Below are 15,029 nucleotides of genomic sequence, written 5' to 3'. Positions count from 1 at the left end.
CATGAGGTGAACAGCTCTCTTCTATCATGTGCTCTGCCATGATATACTGTGTTGCCACAGCCCAAAGCAACAGAAGCACGTAATCATGGACTGAAACATTTGAAACTGTGAGCCAAAATAAACCTTCCCTCTAAGTTGATTATTTTGTCACACTGATGGAAAGCTAACACAAATGTCTATGACAGTAAAAAATAAAAGTCCTTTCCTGAACTCCAGTGGTAACTTATGATAATGTTTATATGACTTTAATAACAAACAAATCAATTTCCAGTGGTAGGAGCCACTGAAAATACACTTTCATGCACTGTTGCTGGGTGTATATTGGTTAACATCATTTTAGATAAATTAGGAGATAATTATTAAGGTATAAATGCATTTAATCTCAGAAATAGTCATTCTACTTGTAGAGATTAACTCTGCAGATGTAAGATTTCTGTTTCTTTTTTTTTTTTTTTACTTTCTTTAAATATTATTTTGCTGTACTGAGGATTAAACCGAGGAGTACTCTACCACTGAGCTACATCCCCAGTCCTTTTTTATTTTTTATTTTGAGATAGGGCCTCACTAAGATGCTGAGGCTGACCTTCAAACTTGTGATCCTCCTGCCTCACTCTCTAGAGTCACTGGGATTACAGGTGTGCACTACCTTTTCTTATGTATACAAATATATATAAAAGTTTACTTATCACAGTAAGCACGCCAAAACAATCAAAATGTCCACCAAAGAGAGATTATATAAATACATAAAGATACTCTCAAAAAACAGAAAAAATTGAGGAAGGGCTTTTCTTTTTTAAGACTGAAGTATAACATGTTTAATATATGTAAAGATCCTCAACTCATGATAAAGGAAAAAATTGAGTGGTAGAGCTTATTAGGGAACAAAGCATGTGGTATTTGTTAACATCTTTGTAAAATACATAAAATACTTCTGGAAGGATGCACCATAAATGGCTAGCACTGTTTTTCTTGGCGATGGAATTCAAGATTTGGGGGAAGATATTGTAGAGGAGAAATTTTGTTTCTTGTTTTTCATATTTCTTTATAGTTGAAATTTTTACCATGAATGTATTGCTTTTAATATAAAAAATATTTTAAATAAGCAATTTCCCTGTTCCTGGGCTTGACTTCTGATTATTGTGCCCTGGTAAGTAGATTGGAATGTATTTATCTCCCACTGTTCCCCAAACATTATTTTCTACATCCTTTCTTTTCAGTAGCCATTCTCCATGGTGGAAGAAAATGGCTGAGTGGTCTCTAAGTTAAAGTTAGACTGCACAGAAGGAGGGAAGCACATTGGGCTTTGTTTTGCATAATTATTTGTTTAGTCATAAAGACACATAAACTCCCAGGCAACACACCAAGTACTTGCTTAAGTACAAGGAAAAAAGGGAAATTTGAAGTGTAGAGCTTAAAGTGGTGATGTCCAGAGTATTGGATTCTTCATGGTCCTAAAGGATTCCTAATTGTTTATGTCTACTTTCTGGATTCTGGAAACCAGCAAATCATTTTCTTATACCCAAAATCACAAGACAGTTGTAAAATGTAGATGCTGAATGGCTTTGCTATCAAGGAAGATTTGACCAGTATTTATTGAGAAAGATCAAGAATTACTAGAACTGTCTAAACTATGCTGGAGCTACAATTTGTTTTTACATCTACACAGAGAAGTTTAGGGGTCAACCCTTATAGCTAATTGAAGTGAAAATCAGACAGCATTATAACTGCTGGGCCATCAGATATTATTCTGAGAATTTACAGCTGGATCTCAGAGTTGCAGCACATTATATTTGGCCATGTCATTCCACAGTACTGACATCTTCTAAAAGTACTGGATGGCACATGTAAATTAAAATAAAATGAATATTTAATTTTGTTTTTAGAAAATTTAGCAGTATTTTGCAATTTCCCTAGAGAATAGGAGGCTCCTTGGACCATTGCAAAGCTGCCGGAGAAGACAATTGGCATCAACTGCTTCTGAGAGATCAGGAACAGCATTAAATGTCACCAAGATATCTCACTGTCACTTGTTTGATTTGACTTTTTTAAAAAATTAAGTGTTGCCTCTCAGGTAGGCATCTGAACAGTTCACAGATTTCTTGAAACCTTGCATTGTGGATTAAGCGAAAGCAAGCATGGGCACTTTTCCCACTGTTGTTGACCAATTCCAGCACTGGAGCACCATCTGTGTCCTGGCTAAGCAAAGAACAACTGAATGTTCTGTGCAACAAGAAACAGTTTCTCCCACCATTTCTCTGTCCCATCCAAACACAGATATTTGCTTCAGTCTGTAAGGCACCAAATGCATGATTGGTTTTTGTGTTAGTGCTGTGCAAACAAACTAACATCTGCCACCCACTTTAGAGCTTCCAAGAATTTTTCCCTCTTACATACCCTCCACTCCTACTTCATAGACATCCACAAGTTACAGGATGATTACAACAGAATTCTTGATGTACTCAACTCACATCCCTCCTCAGGCCTATCAAATTGGCTTGAAAATTTCATCGGTGAATATATATTTGAGAATTGTTGTAGGAACATTTTATGTTTTTTTTTTTTAAATAACCAATTACAATTTAAAAGTTTTCCAGCATTTTGAAATCTCATTTTGAAATTTTAGTCTACTCAATTCAATTCAGCAATTATTCTCTGAGCACTTGCTGTGCACAGGACGGTTTATGCCATGCAATCTCAAGCAAGACTGGCTACTGCTCCAGAGGATGTTGGAGGTTCACGGAGAATGCAGGCAGTCAGGAGATGGGACTAGATGTGAGAAAGCCTGTGCAATCTGGAAGCACAGGACACCGGGGGAGCGCCAGGAGGGGCACTAACTCCATCTTGGGAGAAATACATATCTCTATGACCTTACATCTTCACAGGATGTTAAGGAAGAACATACTGTTTGGATTATAGAAAGTGGTGTGAAAGCATCCTGTTTAGGGAAAGCAAATGAAAACATGCATAGTTTTTCCCTTGGCTTTGTCCATGTTCATAATGTTTTCTTCCAAGTTCCTCCTCTTATCTCATCATGGGCTTGTGACTCCTCATGAGCAGCACAGGATGCTGGCTGTAAATAGATTCCTGGGAAATGGCTGAAAATGCCTGTGTCATGCCAGGGCGTGGGAGGCAGTGAGTGAAGGGGCCAGGCGAGAACACCAGGATGGGGGAAAGCACACCCACAACACAGCTGGCTCTGGTTAGCAAAACCACCAATGACAGGAAGAGATGAGGCCAAAGGGCCAGAACCTTAGTAATGATCAGACCACTCTATGGGATGATACTTTAGGGATTCTCAATTTGACCCTCTCCACCTCAGGGCTGTCCTCCAGGCATGGTTAGGGGACCCCTGTGGGCCTTCAGAGAAACTCTATCACCCTCCCTGGTGATGCTTGCTTTTGGTGGGCCAATTCTCTCTGCTCATTCATCACCCTTCTTAAGCTATTAGTTTATGTAGTCAAGATTTCTCTCTTATCTTCAGGTCTAGCATAGCAACCACATTAGAGTAGTTTTCAGGAGATATATAATATATTTTTATATATATATATTAATCATTGCTGGTTAAGTGAAAAGCAAATTGTGTGACACCTCCAAATTAAACACAAGGCACTTGTAATCTTTAAAAATTATGTAAAATTAGGTATAAAAGTTCCTCTTTCATATCCATCATTTTTTTCTTTACTAAAACAGATATATCAATGTATACAGTAAATGTTGGTTGAGTTAATGAATAAACAAGTGAATAAATAAACCTAATACAGTCAAAGAGCCAAGGAAAAGAATATCAGAAGTTAGGCCAACCATCAAAAAGCAACCAAAGAATCCAGAGATGAGGGCCAAGAAGTGGATTTTAGTATAGCCCACTAGCCTGGGCTTAGTTGCCTTTTCAAAACCTTTTTCTCTGGTGAGATGCATTCTTGAGTAAGTCTTTCTTGGAGGCTTGTGAAAATATGTGACTGGCTGGGTAACAGATGAAGGTCAAAAAATAGCCTTGTCCATTAGAAATCTCTCTGTGAGGTAGCTCCCAATTTCTGCATCTGGAGGCCAAAGTATTAACCCCAAGTCAGGCACAAATCCCACCCCACTGAATTCAGGGTTCAGTCATCATAGCCATCACTGCCAGTTTACGAGCTCTTTGAATGCAGGAATTATGTTCATTTTATTATCTTAGGGCACACAGTATCTGGATCAGTATTGTACCCAAATGGATGGGCAGGGTAGCCAATAGCTGTATGTTAAATAATGAATTAGCAAATTGTCCCTGCCTTACATGCCCAGCATTTTCTTTTAAGGTTTAGTACATAGAATTTGTATTAGTTTCCTAGTGCTGCTTTCAAATTATCATCAACTTGGTGGTTTAAAGCAATTTAAATTTATTACATCAAAGTTCTTGAGGTAAGGGGTCCTAAAGTCAAGGTGCTGGCAGCTCTGTTTCTTCTGGAAGTTCCAGGGGAGAATCCATCTTTATATTTTCCACCTGCATTCCTTGGCTCATGGCTGCTTTCCATTTTCTAAGTTGTTTCCATCATCACTTCTCCTTCTCTGACTCTGACCCACTGCCCCCTCTTAGAAGAATCTCCGTGATTACATGGGATCCACCAGATATTATAAAAGGATAATCTCACCATCTCAAGTCGATTAGTTTAATCACTCCCCTGTGTTTTGTGTTTCTGGAATGAGGATGCAAACATCTTTGGGGCCAGTTATTTTTGTTTACCACAAATCCTTTGGGGACTATACAGAGAGAAATCTGTATAGTTACTACTCCAGACTCTCCTTTAAAGTAGAAATTTGGCCTCATTCACTTTCTTTCTTTGATCCCTCATCTGTAAACTGAGAACGTTTATTCAACAAATATGTTATCATCCATGCAAATTCTAAGCTTTGGAGTTACAGAATAAGGTAAATGAAAGTCCCTGATTTTGTGTTTATATCGTAGAGAATAAAAAATAAAGTAAGATATGTTAGGTGATGATGAGTGTGGAGTAGAATAAGGTAGAGAGAGGGCAATAGGGAAAGTGACAGGAGGTTGGGATGAAGAATGAAGACCATTTAAGTCATATGGATTGCTATCTTTGGATATACTTTGAGAGTTCCCCAAGGCTTCATGTGTTGAAGTTTAATCCCCATTGTGATGTATTAAGAGGATGGAAACAATTTGACTATGGTGTTTAGAGGGAGATTGTGTGGGGGAGATTGTTAGTATTAGATAAGGTCATTAATGTAGAGCCCCCATGATTGAATCCTGGTGGCTTTGTAAGAGAAGAGAGACCAAATACAAACACATGCATGCTCTTCCTCCCTTGCCATGTGATGGTCTGTGCTACCTTGGAACTCTGCCAACAAGGCAGGCACCAGATGAGGCTCCTAGACCTTGTACTTTGAGAACTGTGAGACAAAATAAATCTTTTTCTCTATAAAGTAGCCTGCCTCTGGTATTTTCATACAGTAATGAAAAATGGATTAATACCTAGGTTTCAATAAAGACTTGGGATTTTTTTCCCAAATGATATGGAAAGCCACTGGAGGGCTGAGACTGACTTGCATTTCAATGGTTCAATGCCTCTTATGCGTATACTGGAGGACACAAGGGTGGAAGCAGGGAGATGTGTTAGTGCCTTACTCTCTTTACCTTCATCTGTCTTTACACCATTTCCATATCTGTGCTGCTCCTCTTTCCAGTTCCATATTCTATTTAGTACCTTCTTTAAAACCTAAATCAGTACTTGTCTTAGAGCTGTAGTGGGATTCTAAAGAACTTGTTATTCTTTGCCCTAATATTTAGATGAGGAAACTGGGGCCATAAACCCTTAGGGAGCATATGCAAGGTCACACACATTGTAAGAGGTAAGTCCAGTATTGCCCATAAAGAGTGATCTAAGGAAACTGCAAGATCATCATGATACAAAGACATTTCTCCTGAAATTTTGTCTGCTGTTTGTGTTCTTTTCCAGTAAACTGAGGTCTTGAAGAGTATTTTACCCAGCTTTGTGTGTAAGACAGACCTCTAGTGAGTGTTTGCTAGTTGAGTAAATAGCAGAACACACCAAGAACGCCTGGAGAATCTGTGATTGTGTATTATTAGCATTGTATCTCCCCACTCTACCCCTTTTACCATCTTGTTAAGTGTTCATAGAATTTGAAGGGTCTTAAAAATCTGTGATGGCTCTAAGAGAACAGACCTTGTTCTTTTTTAAACAAAAGGAATGGCAACAGTACTGGAGTAGGTTCTTCCTAGCAGTAAAATTCAGAGTTAAAGAACCCCTTCTTTTCCTTCCTCTGCTATCCCCAAGCAGTTCTGGGATAAAAGGGATAAAATAAATAGGCAGCAAACCACATCCAAACCATAGATTTCAAGAAGTACATTCTCATTCTTTCAGTGATCTTGTGAGCTCAGACTGAGGTATCTAATTGCTAATATTTTTATGTATGGGAACTCTCAAACTGCACCACCACCATCTCAGAACACACATGTGATAAGACTCATTATTCCACACTATTTTAAATATATTATGATATTCTCATTAACACTCTTTTCTGGTCGATCACAATTTGCTTCAATTACTTTAACATTAGACTATCCAAGACAGAGTTTCTGGATTTTCTGCAGATTAATGTTGTAGTAACTAAAGAATCATTCAGGTCCCAGTGGAATCATATATCAAAATGAGAGGGCAGTTTCAGTCTGTCAATCTGTAGGAGTATTTTCAAAGTACTGGGGGATGTTGGATTCAAAAAACCACATAATACATAAGCATAAGTTTATACAGTGAAAGCCCAGAAGGAACTTTGGGAACCATCTTGCTTCTTATTGCCTCAATCCTCCAAAGGGAGTTCACCCTCTTCCATGCACAACTGATAAGGACGGATCCTCAAAAAGAGATGCTGGCCAGCAAGAACTCAACAATAAGTAGGCAGATGATGCAAGGACAAGAGCTAGATTCAGAAATCATATCTTCACACAGTGTTTATATAAATTGTGCTTTGAATAATTTCCTTAGGAATTATTTTACCCACCACAGGAATGCTATTCCCTCCCACAGGGATTTGACCAAACAGAAAGGGAAACATAATGGAGGAAGAGTAGCAATTTAGATTTATATATAAAACGTTAGTGGGAATCGAAGTAATAACCCCCAAGTAATCAGAATATTTTATGCACTCTGATTTTTAGTGGAAAGAGCAAACCACAAGAAAGTAAGCATCTATCAGAGAATTTTTAAATGCTTCCAGGGTTTATCTTAGGCTCAAACCCCCATCCCCCACCAAATTCCCTATACTATCTTTAACATATCCCTCTGTACATCCCTTTTCCTCTGCATGTGTTCATTTGTTCATTTAGTCAATCTACCAGTATTTACTGAGGAGTTCAATAATGGTTTTGATGTGCCAGATACTCTGCTAAGTCCAAGATGGGGAAGGCCCTGACTTTCAGAAGTTTAATGCCTGATTAGAAAATTATCCTAAGAAGATTTAATTTTTTTTCTTTTTTTTAGTTACATTTCTAGTTTTGTAGATGAATAGTAGTTCTATACTGGGAATTTCCATTAGTCTTTCCAGATCCACATCTACAATTTTTCATCCTGTTCTGTACTTTTGAGGTAGGGGGAGGGACTAAACCTTATGGGCCTGATAAATCACGATCCTTTGCCTTAAAGTTCAAAAAATGGGAAGAAACAAAAAGCAGAGGATCAGATAGTGAGAGGAGGATTTACCCTCCCCCACCTCCACACACTCCTTGTGCCCCACACCTGCCACGCTATGGGTGGACAGGCACCTCTCCTAAAGACTTATTAAGTAGCCTTCTCCAAGGACTCTCTCATTAGGCTAGCAGCTATCATACAAGTCCTTGTGATTGCCAGTTACCAAATAATAATTTCTGAGAATTTTTGAGGAAAAACTAGCTAGGGGATCAGAGAACTTCTACCTAATGCAGCTAGAGAGAATGAAGACAGGGCAAGATATTTTTTCTACCCGAAACTTTGAAAAGAGATCTGTGGGTGGCCATTCGTGCTCATGGTTGACTGAGAAATTTCATATTCTCTTTCATGAACCTAAATATGCCATGGCAGGATGAGAAGCAGAGCAAATTTATTTGGTTGACTGTAGGTGCCTGGTACAGTCTTGAGAAAAATTTTCAGGCCCTTCTCAATATCAGTATCTTAGTATCCTCCACAGAAATGGGGTCAGCAGATACATACTGACATGTGAATCCTAATTATAACAGCATTTCTGCATTTCTAAACACTTTAAATTAGAATATATCAAAAACCCGTTCCTAGAACCATAAGAGTTATAATGCATGTCATCCCGTCTTCCTAGTTTTTCACTCATTCTTCATACAAGGGGCATATGAAGGTTAAATGGTTCTCTGAGATCAATAATGGGGCTTGCATGAAGATTTTTTCCAAGTTTATGCTCAGTTCTATTTATTTAGGAGAAAAAGTAAAGATAAATATAGTTGACCATAGTCGTAAGTTTTGGGAAGTCCCGTGAAATCTGACTGACTAAAATGGAATTCGACCTTGACAGTGAGGTTAGTACTTTATTTTTAGAGGGATCAGAACATATTTTGCTCGTTTTTTAGAAAGATCAACATCTAAACATTATGTATGACTTTCAGTAGTTACAGCGAGAATCTCAGAATCACACCAGGTAGACAGGTAGATAATGTAGTCTGATCAAACAGACAAAACAGAAAAGAGCCTATCTAAAAGCCATTCTGGAAAGTTTTTTAAAGACCTTACTGAAAAGTTCTCTATGTAAAAGACAAATTTGGTAGTGGGAAGCCTGTTCCCACCCAGTTATGAACTACCTGGGAACTAAGGCTGATTAAAAAATACAACGTGGGCAGAGAGCATATAGATTTTTGTCCTTAGGGCCACATCATCTGGAAAAGATATACCATGCACAAAGACAACCAAGTAAAATACTCTTAAAAGTTCAATTTTGCTAATTTTAAAGTATCATTTCCTCCATGGAACAATATGTCCTAAGACTGAAGGATGGGGAGCATTGAAAGTACTCTTATAATTTTCCAAAATTGTTCTATTGTAGATCCACACTTAAGGGAGCAAGTCACTCACTGTCCTGTTTAAAGACTTGTTCTCTAATGTTGAAATGGTTGTTTCAAAAAAAGAGTATGAAGGAGAAAACAGGAAATATTAACAAGAACCCCAAGGCCTGCAACATTCCTATATAATCCAGTTTCCTCTTGGTGCTGCATAATAAAGACTCTATAATTAATAGAGTCAGTTTTCTGAAGATTAATGCACACCAATTATTCACTTGGGTCTGCCCCATCTTTATCTACTCTAACCACTTCCTGCTAACCCCAATTGAAATGTCTTCATTGTGTTAAGAGTGGGAGTAAGACTGTTCAAGGCAAAGAGTTGAATCCGGTAACACAACCCTTTAATTCTAGGGAAAAAGGTACTCTGAGAAAAAAAACACATTTTGCTATTCACAGCCTTTGTCTCTCCTGTTTTTGTAGGTGACATCTTCTGAAAGAAAGGGATAGTGATGCCTCCCTTAAAACTGCGAAGTCGTCTTTCCAAATGCAAGACAAGCCTTCTGTTACTGTTCTCACCCTAAGATGTTCACTCTAAGATAATCTGCACTCTCTAGTAGGAAAAGGGTGCCTTTTTATATTAGGGATGGAGAGGCATCAGCTCTTTTTAAAAGGAGGTATTTACTTGTTCTAACTCTGAAGTCTGACAAGGATGTCACTTTCTGTGAAACCTTTTCCCACTTGGACCATCCCATGCCACAACTTCATTTTACGTGGTGTCACTGAAAAATAGAGCACTCATATGGGGACTGAGGTATCTCCTATTCCTGCTTGTATTTGTTGTTTAGTTTGGGTCAAATTAATATCTGTGGACCAGGTTCATCAACTATAAAGACTGGTTTTAGCCAGGTGTGGTGGTCCACGCTACAATCCCAGAGGTTCAGGAAGCTGAGGCAGGAGGACCCCAAGTTCAGAGACAGCCTCAGCAACTTAGCAAGGTCCTAAGAACTTAGAGAGACCCTGTCTGTATAAAATAAAATAGGCTGGGGATGTGGCTTAGTGATTAAGTGCCTCTGGGTTCAATCCCTAGTACCAAAAAAAAAGAGAGAGATCACTATTAGTGCAACACTTATATCTCAATTCACTTATGTTATTCCATTTCCCAAAAACAGTCATGGTAAAATAAGGTCATTAAACACAGTGGTGCATCATTTAAATGACACAGTTGGAGAGAGGTATTTATGAGGTATTTCATAAGTGAATTTCCCATAGAACCAAATTTACCCTTGTATTAGATAGTTTTTAAGTGTTAAATTAACCATAAAAGGAGCAGTAGAACCAGAGTTAAGCCAAAGCTGAAAAAGAATCACCACCAAATCATTACAGTTTCCCCACACACTTTAATGACTCTCAGAAGTTATCTCCCTTAAGGACAGAATCCCACTGACAACTGCCTCACTTTGACTTGACTCCTTCAAATGGGTCCAGCATATGATGGCATGGCCAGAGCTTTGCAGTTGTACCCCAGGATTATAAAAAGAAAGGTTCCATCCATTCTGGAGTCTCCTCTGTTAGAAAAACACATTCAATATAAATGAAAGGTCAAGGGTGAGTAGATTGTGCTTCAAGTAAGTTTTGAATACAATTGCCATCTAGTTTTTGCAGTCTGCAAAATTCTTCTTTAAGTGAATAAATGTGTAGCGCAAAACTCTCCATTTACCTTGATCAGCATCTAACACCAACCTGACACTTAGAATTAAATTAGAGAAACAAAACTGGATACTTTGAGACTTGAGGGCTGATTATACTATGAGAGCTAAGAGTGGATTTAAACTCTTTTCTTATCCCACTTAAATCTAACTAGGTATAAACTCTCCATTACTGAGGAATAGAGGTGTGTCTGCAGAAGTGGAGGGTCCCCTTGATGTTCTTGGACAAGGAAACCTAATCCTTTTTTTCTGACACACATGGTTGCAATAGAAACCATTCCTCAATTGCCAGTCTGGTTTTAATCTGGTGTTTCTAGTGAGGGAGGATTTGCAGGGAATGTTAAGAAGAGAACAAAATTACCAGAACTTACTGTAAGTGTTGATGAGAAATCAAATTTTAAACAAGTGTTCAAAACTGTAAGTATGCATACATATAATGTATGCTGTAAGTATAGGACTATAACATTTTGTAATCCTAAGTATATTTAAAGATTGCTTTTAATACAACATTTACATCTCATTTTACTGAAGTTATTCAGTTTACTCAAGTGACAACTGTGGTAAAATCTAATCATTAAATACAGTAAAGCATCATTGAAACAACACTGTTGGAGAATGAGGTATTCCATAAGTGAATTTTCCATGGAACCGAATTTACCACTGTATTATATAAACTTTTAAAATGTTAACAATTTTTTATGGAAACATTCCAAAAGTGTATTATAGAATTTTTCCTTAAAGATAAACTAACATATATAATCTTTCTCTGTAGATTCATGGTTATCATTATTTTCTTATTTTTGCAGTACTGAGGGTCAAATTCAGGGCCTCATGAATGATAGCAAAGTGCTCTACCACTGAGCTAATCCCCAGCCCTTTTTTTAAAATTTTGAAACAGGGTCTCACTAGGTTGCTCAAACTGCCCTGGAACTTGTGATCTTCCTGCTCTGGCCTCCCAAATAACTGGGATTACAGATCTGTGCCACCACACCCAGTTTATGGTTATCTTTATTAGAAATGCTTAAGTTAGCTAAATACATGTATATTGCTCTCAGTTAACAACGGTGACTTTTTGTTCATTCTTTCCCTAATATGAAAATGCTCCTATGAAAAAGTACAAAACAGAACTAGTATACTTTTGATAGGTCCCATAACTGTTTCTTCTAGATATTAAATGTACACCAATCTTACATAATAAGTTGTGTAATGTGTTAAAATCAAATTTAGATTTAAAAGATGTGCCTACTTGGGTTGGGGTTGTGGCTTAGTGGAAGAACACTTGCTTAGCACATGTGAGGCTCTGGGTTTGATCCTCAGCACCACTTATAAATAAATAAAATAGAGGTCCATTAACAAATAAAATATATATTAAAAAAAAAAGATGAGACTACTCTAAGGCACAGCACTCTTCTAGGTAATGGGGAAGGTAAGAATTGTAAAATTCTTCTACAGTTATAAAAACCGTATGGTCTGTGTCCAAAAAACAACCCAGCTGACTGCCCATTCAAGACACTAGGTCATCAACATGGTGTGAAATGCCATTTTTTTTGTTTGCTTCTAATGTCTTAAATTTTATAAAATTACTAATTTTTAAAAATCAGTATATTGAGGTAATCAAATTTGTGTTCTGATAAACATACTTTAGTGGGACTAAGTCTTGGAAATATCTTCTATGAAAATATTACCAGTCACATAAGTCTGAGATGGCAAGACCAAGAACTACAGCTTAAGAATATAAAGTGGGTATGCATTTAGCGGCTTTTGCGCTTTTTCGAATTTCTATCTTGCAATCTGGATGGTTGAGGTTGTCAGAAATCTAGTTTTGCTAACTCCTAGGGTCATATAATCTAATATCTATTAAAACCAGAACTGTAAAGTTTGCTACATATATGAATACCAAACATTCAAGGACTTGGTTGACAAAGCTACATTTTACAATGAATATCCTATCTCCTTCCTCCTGGCATCAAACAAAATATACAAAGGAATTCTGAAGAATCTCTTCTGATTATATATACCTTCACTAGGCAAAGCTTGCAGACCTAACGAATTAGTAGGCCACATAGGTCTCAAAAAGTCATTTAATCGTCCTCTAAGAAAACTAGGAGCCTTCATTTCTAATGAAACTTTTAAAAAGTTGTCACTGGATGACCAGGATTAACAAAAGCAATTTATTTGACTTTCTTCCCAGTATAAAGCGCTATTACTTATATAATCAGACTACAATTTATATTCCCTAAGATTCTCCCTCAAGGAAGTCTACACAAAAATGAGGAATCCGGGCCACTTCCACCTTGTTTGGAATCCCACCTGGTCCGCAACAGACACTGGTCCTAGCAGCGGCCTGAGGCCAAACCCAAGGAATGCGCATGCGCAACAAGCGAAAAGCGCTGTGGACTACGACCGGCTCTTTGAACACACGTCATCTTGAACAAGACGGCTCCGCCCTTCTCAAGATGGCGCTGCTCTCAATGCGGAAGGCGCGTGGATGCTGGAGCTTCATCCGGGCACTTCATAAAGGACCTGAACCAGCTCCCGCTCCAAAGGTAACCGAAGTCGATCCTTCTCTCACCGGTTTCCCATCCTACGAGCTCACTCTTATCCCCCTTTCTCTCGCTCCACTTACTTCTCTCTTCCCGCTTTCTTGGGAGAGTACCCGGCCATTTCTCTTCTAAAATCGACTCGCCTATTTCCGCCCGCCTACTCGGAGCGTGGCAACGTTGCAAAGATACGTGATGACGCAAGGCTCCGGGTGAAAGGAGCGCGCAGCCGCCTGACCATGTGACCTCCTGAGACCCTTGCGCAGCGACTGTTCCTAGGCAACGCGCGAAGCCAGTTTTTGCTGTGACGTTGTTAGAGAGCACACCTGATGATTCCAGGACTGCTCTCTTGCTCTTGGTTCCAATGTTTTTCCTTTCTTTCCCCATCTGCAAGGCCAGAGCCAGAGGAGAAATTAGAGAAGGCGTATTGTTAGAACTGGGAAGTTTAGATTGGTACAGCTGTTTGTCCTTCTCTGGTAGTGTGGTATTACACACACACACACACACACACACACACACACACACACATTGTTGTTCCTTCTTGTTGATCCTTAGGTCAGACTTTGTGAAAGAATGACAGCAAGTTGCCAAAGCGAGTCGTCCTGTTCTTTGCCTGACAGCACTGCTGTCACTACCATTCCAGCTTTCCCGTCAATCCGTATTTGGAATTTTATCCTCCTGAGAAAAAAGGGATTGGGGTTACTGTTTCATTCATTCAAAAATGTACTAAACGTCTTCCAAATGCGGGCTCAGTAGTAAACGCTTTGATAATATGCTGTCTATGGAGATATATTCTGAAAACTAGAGGGGAATATGAAATTCTGTGATTATTTCCTGACACCTTGCATATTCATTGTCATTAATGTGTAGGTGTAACGTGAGGATGTCATATCGTAACTGGTGTGTTCCAAAGAGCACTGAACTGAAAATTAGGAAACAGAGGTCCAAGTCTTCATCTGCCACTTGCTAGCTGTGTATATGACAAATCACAATCCCTCTGGGCTTATTTTCTTTAATAAATCCAGTGGAGTAAGAGTTGGATTGGTGGACATGTTAATGTACTTTGGAGCTTTGGAAAATCAGTGACTCCAAAAAAAAAAAAAAATGTAAAGCAAAGTAAAGCCAATGAGAATATATGAAAACCAAGATTTAAGTTCGACTTATTTTTCTAATCATCTCATAAATTACTTAATTTTCCAAACTTCTGTTTTCTTCATTGATGTTAAGCCTTAGAATTCTTGTAAGAATAAAGAACATAATATACTGGAAAGTTCTTTGACAGCAAACGACTATTCAAATGTTATTTTAAAATTTAGGAAGCAATGTTAGGTAAGAATTGATTCTAATTTACTTCACAAATACTCTTCAAAGTTTGGGAGTTTGATTGTCCAGAACCAGAATTAATCAACTATTTATAGTTAATGTCATATTAAAATGACTAAGCCTAAAACATAAACTTTCTTTTACTCCAATCTAAAGAATTAATGGTGCCATGAGAGTAGAGAATTAAAGAAGAAAAACAAATTAGAATCCACTAATGATTGCCCAGGAAAAATTAGGACACTAAATCATGATAAATGCTAAAGAAAAAAATCAAACCTCTACTATTATTTCAGTGGCATTAATGAATAGGGTTATTCTTAATCAACCCTTAATCTAGCTTGTTTCAAAATGTAGAATTTCAAGAACATATTAGTGTTTACAAATCCTTAAGTTAGCTTTGAATAGAATAAGAATGGGATGTATTTTTTTCCCGTGTGTAACTATATA

The 15,029-nt window shown here is 38.0% G+C and overlaps 1 protein-coding gene and 1 long non-coding RNA gene across 3 annotated transcripts in view; one reads left to right on the top strand and one right to left on the bottom strand.

The window, feature by feature from the left end:
- The window catches only part of LOC306663862, an 85,716-nt gene extending 71,965 nt beyond the window's left edge, over nucleotides 1-13,751 (bottom strand). The window contains exon 1 of the long non-coding RNA XR_013764566.1: nucleotides 13,402-13,751. This is a non-coding gene — a long non-coding RNA (uncharacterized lncRNA). The remainder of the gene's footprint in view (nucleotides 1-13,401) is intronic.
- The window catches only part of WARS2 (tryptophanyl tRNA synthetase 2, mitochondrial), a 72,797-nt gene continuing 70,501 nt past the window's right edge, over nucleotides 12,734-15,029 (top strand). For both annotated transcript variants that reach the window (XM_079144425.1, XM_079144427.1), the window contains exon 1: nucleotides 12,734-13,265. In XM_079144425.1, coding sequence (XP_079000551.1) covers nucleotides 13,083-13,265 — 183 coding nt within the window. In that variant the 5' untranslated portion in view covers nucleotides 12,734-13,082. The remainder of the gene's footprint in view (nucleotides 13,266-15,029) is intronic.

Source organism: Sciurus vulgaris (genome assembly GCF_902686455.1).
Source record: "Sciurus vulgaris genome assembly, chromosome: 1".
Lineage (NCBI taxonomy): Eukaryota > Metazoa > Chordata > Mammalia > Rodentia > Sciuridae > Sciurus > Sciurus vulgaris.
The sequence above is the reverse complement of the archived record's forward strand: the minus strand, read 5'-3'. Positions and strand labels throughout refer to the sequence as shown.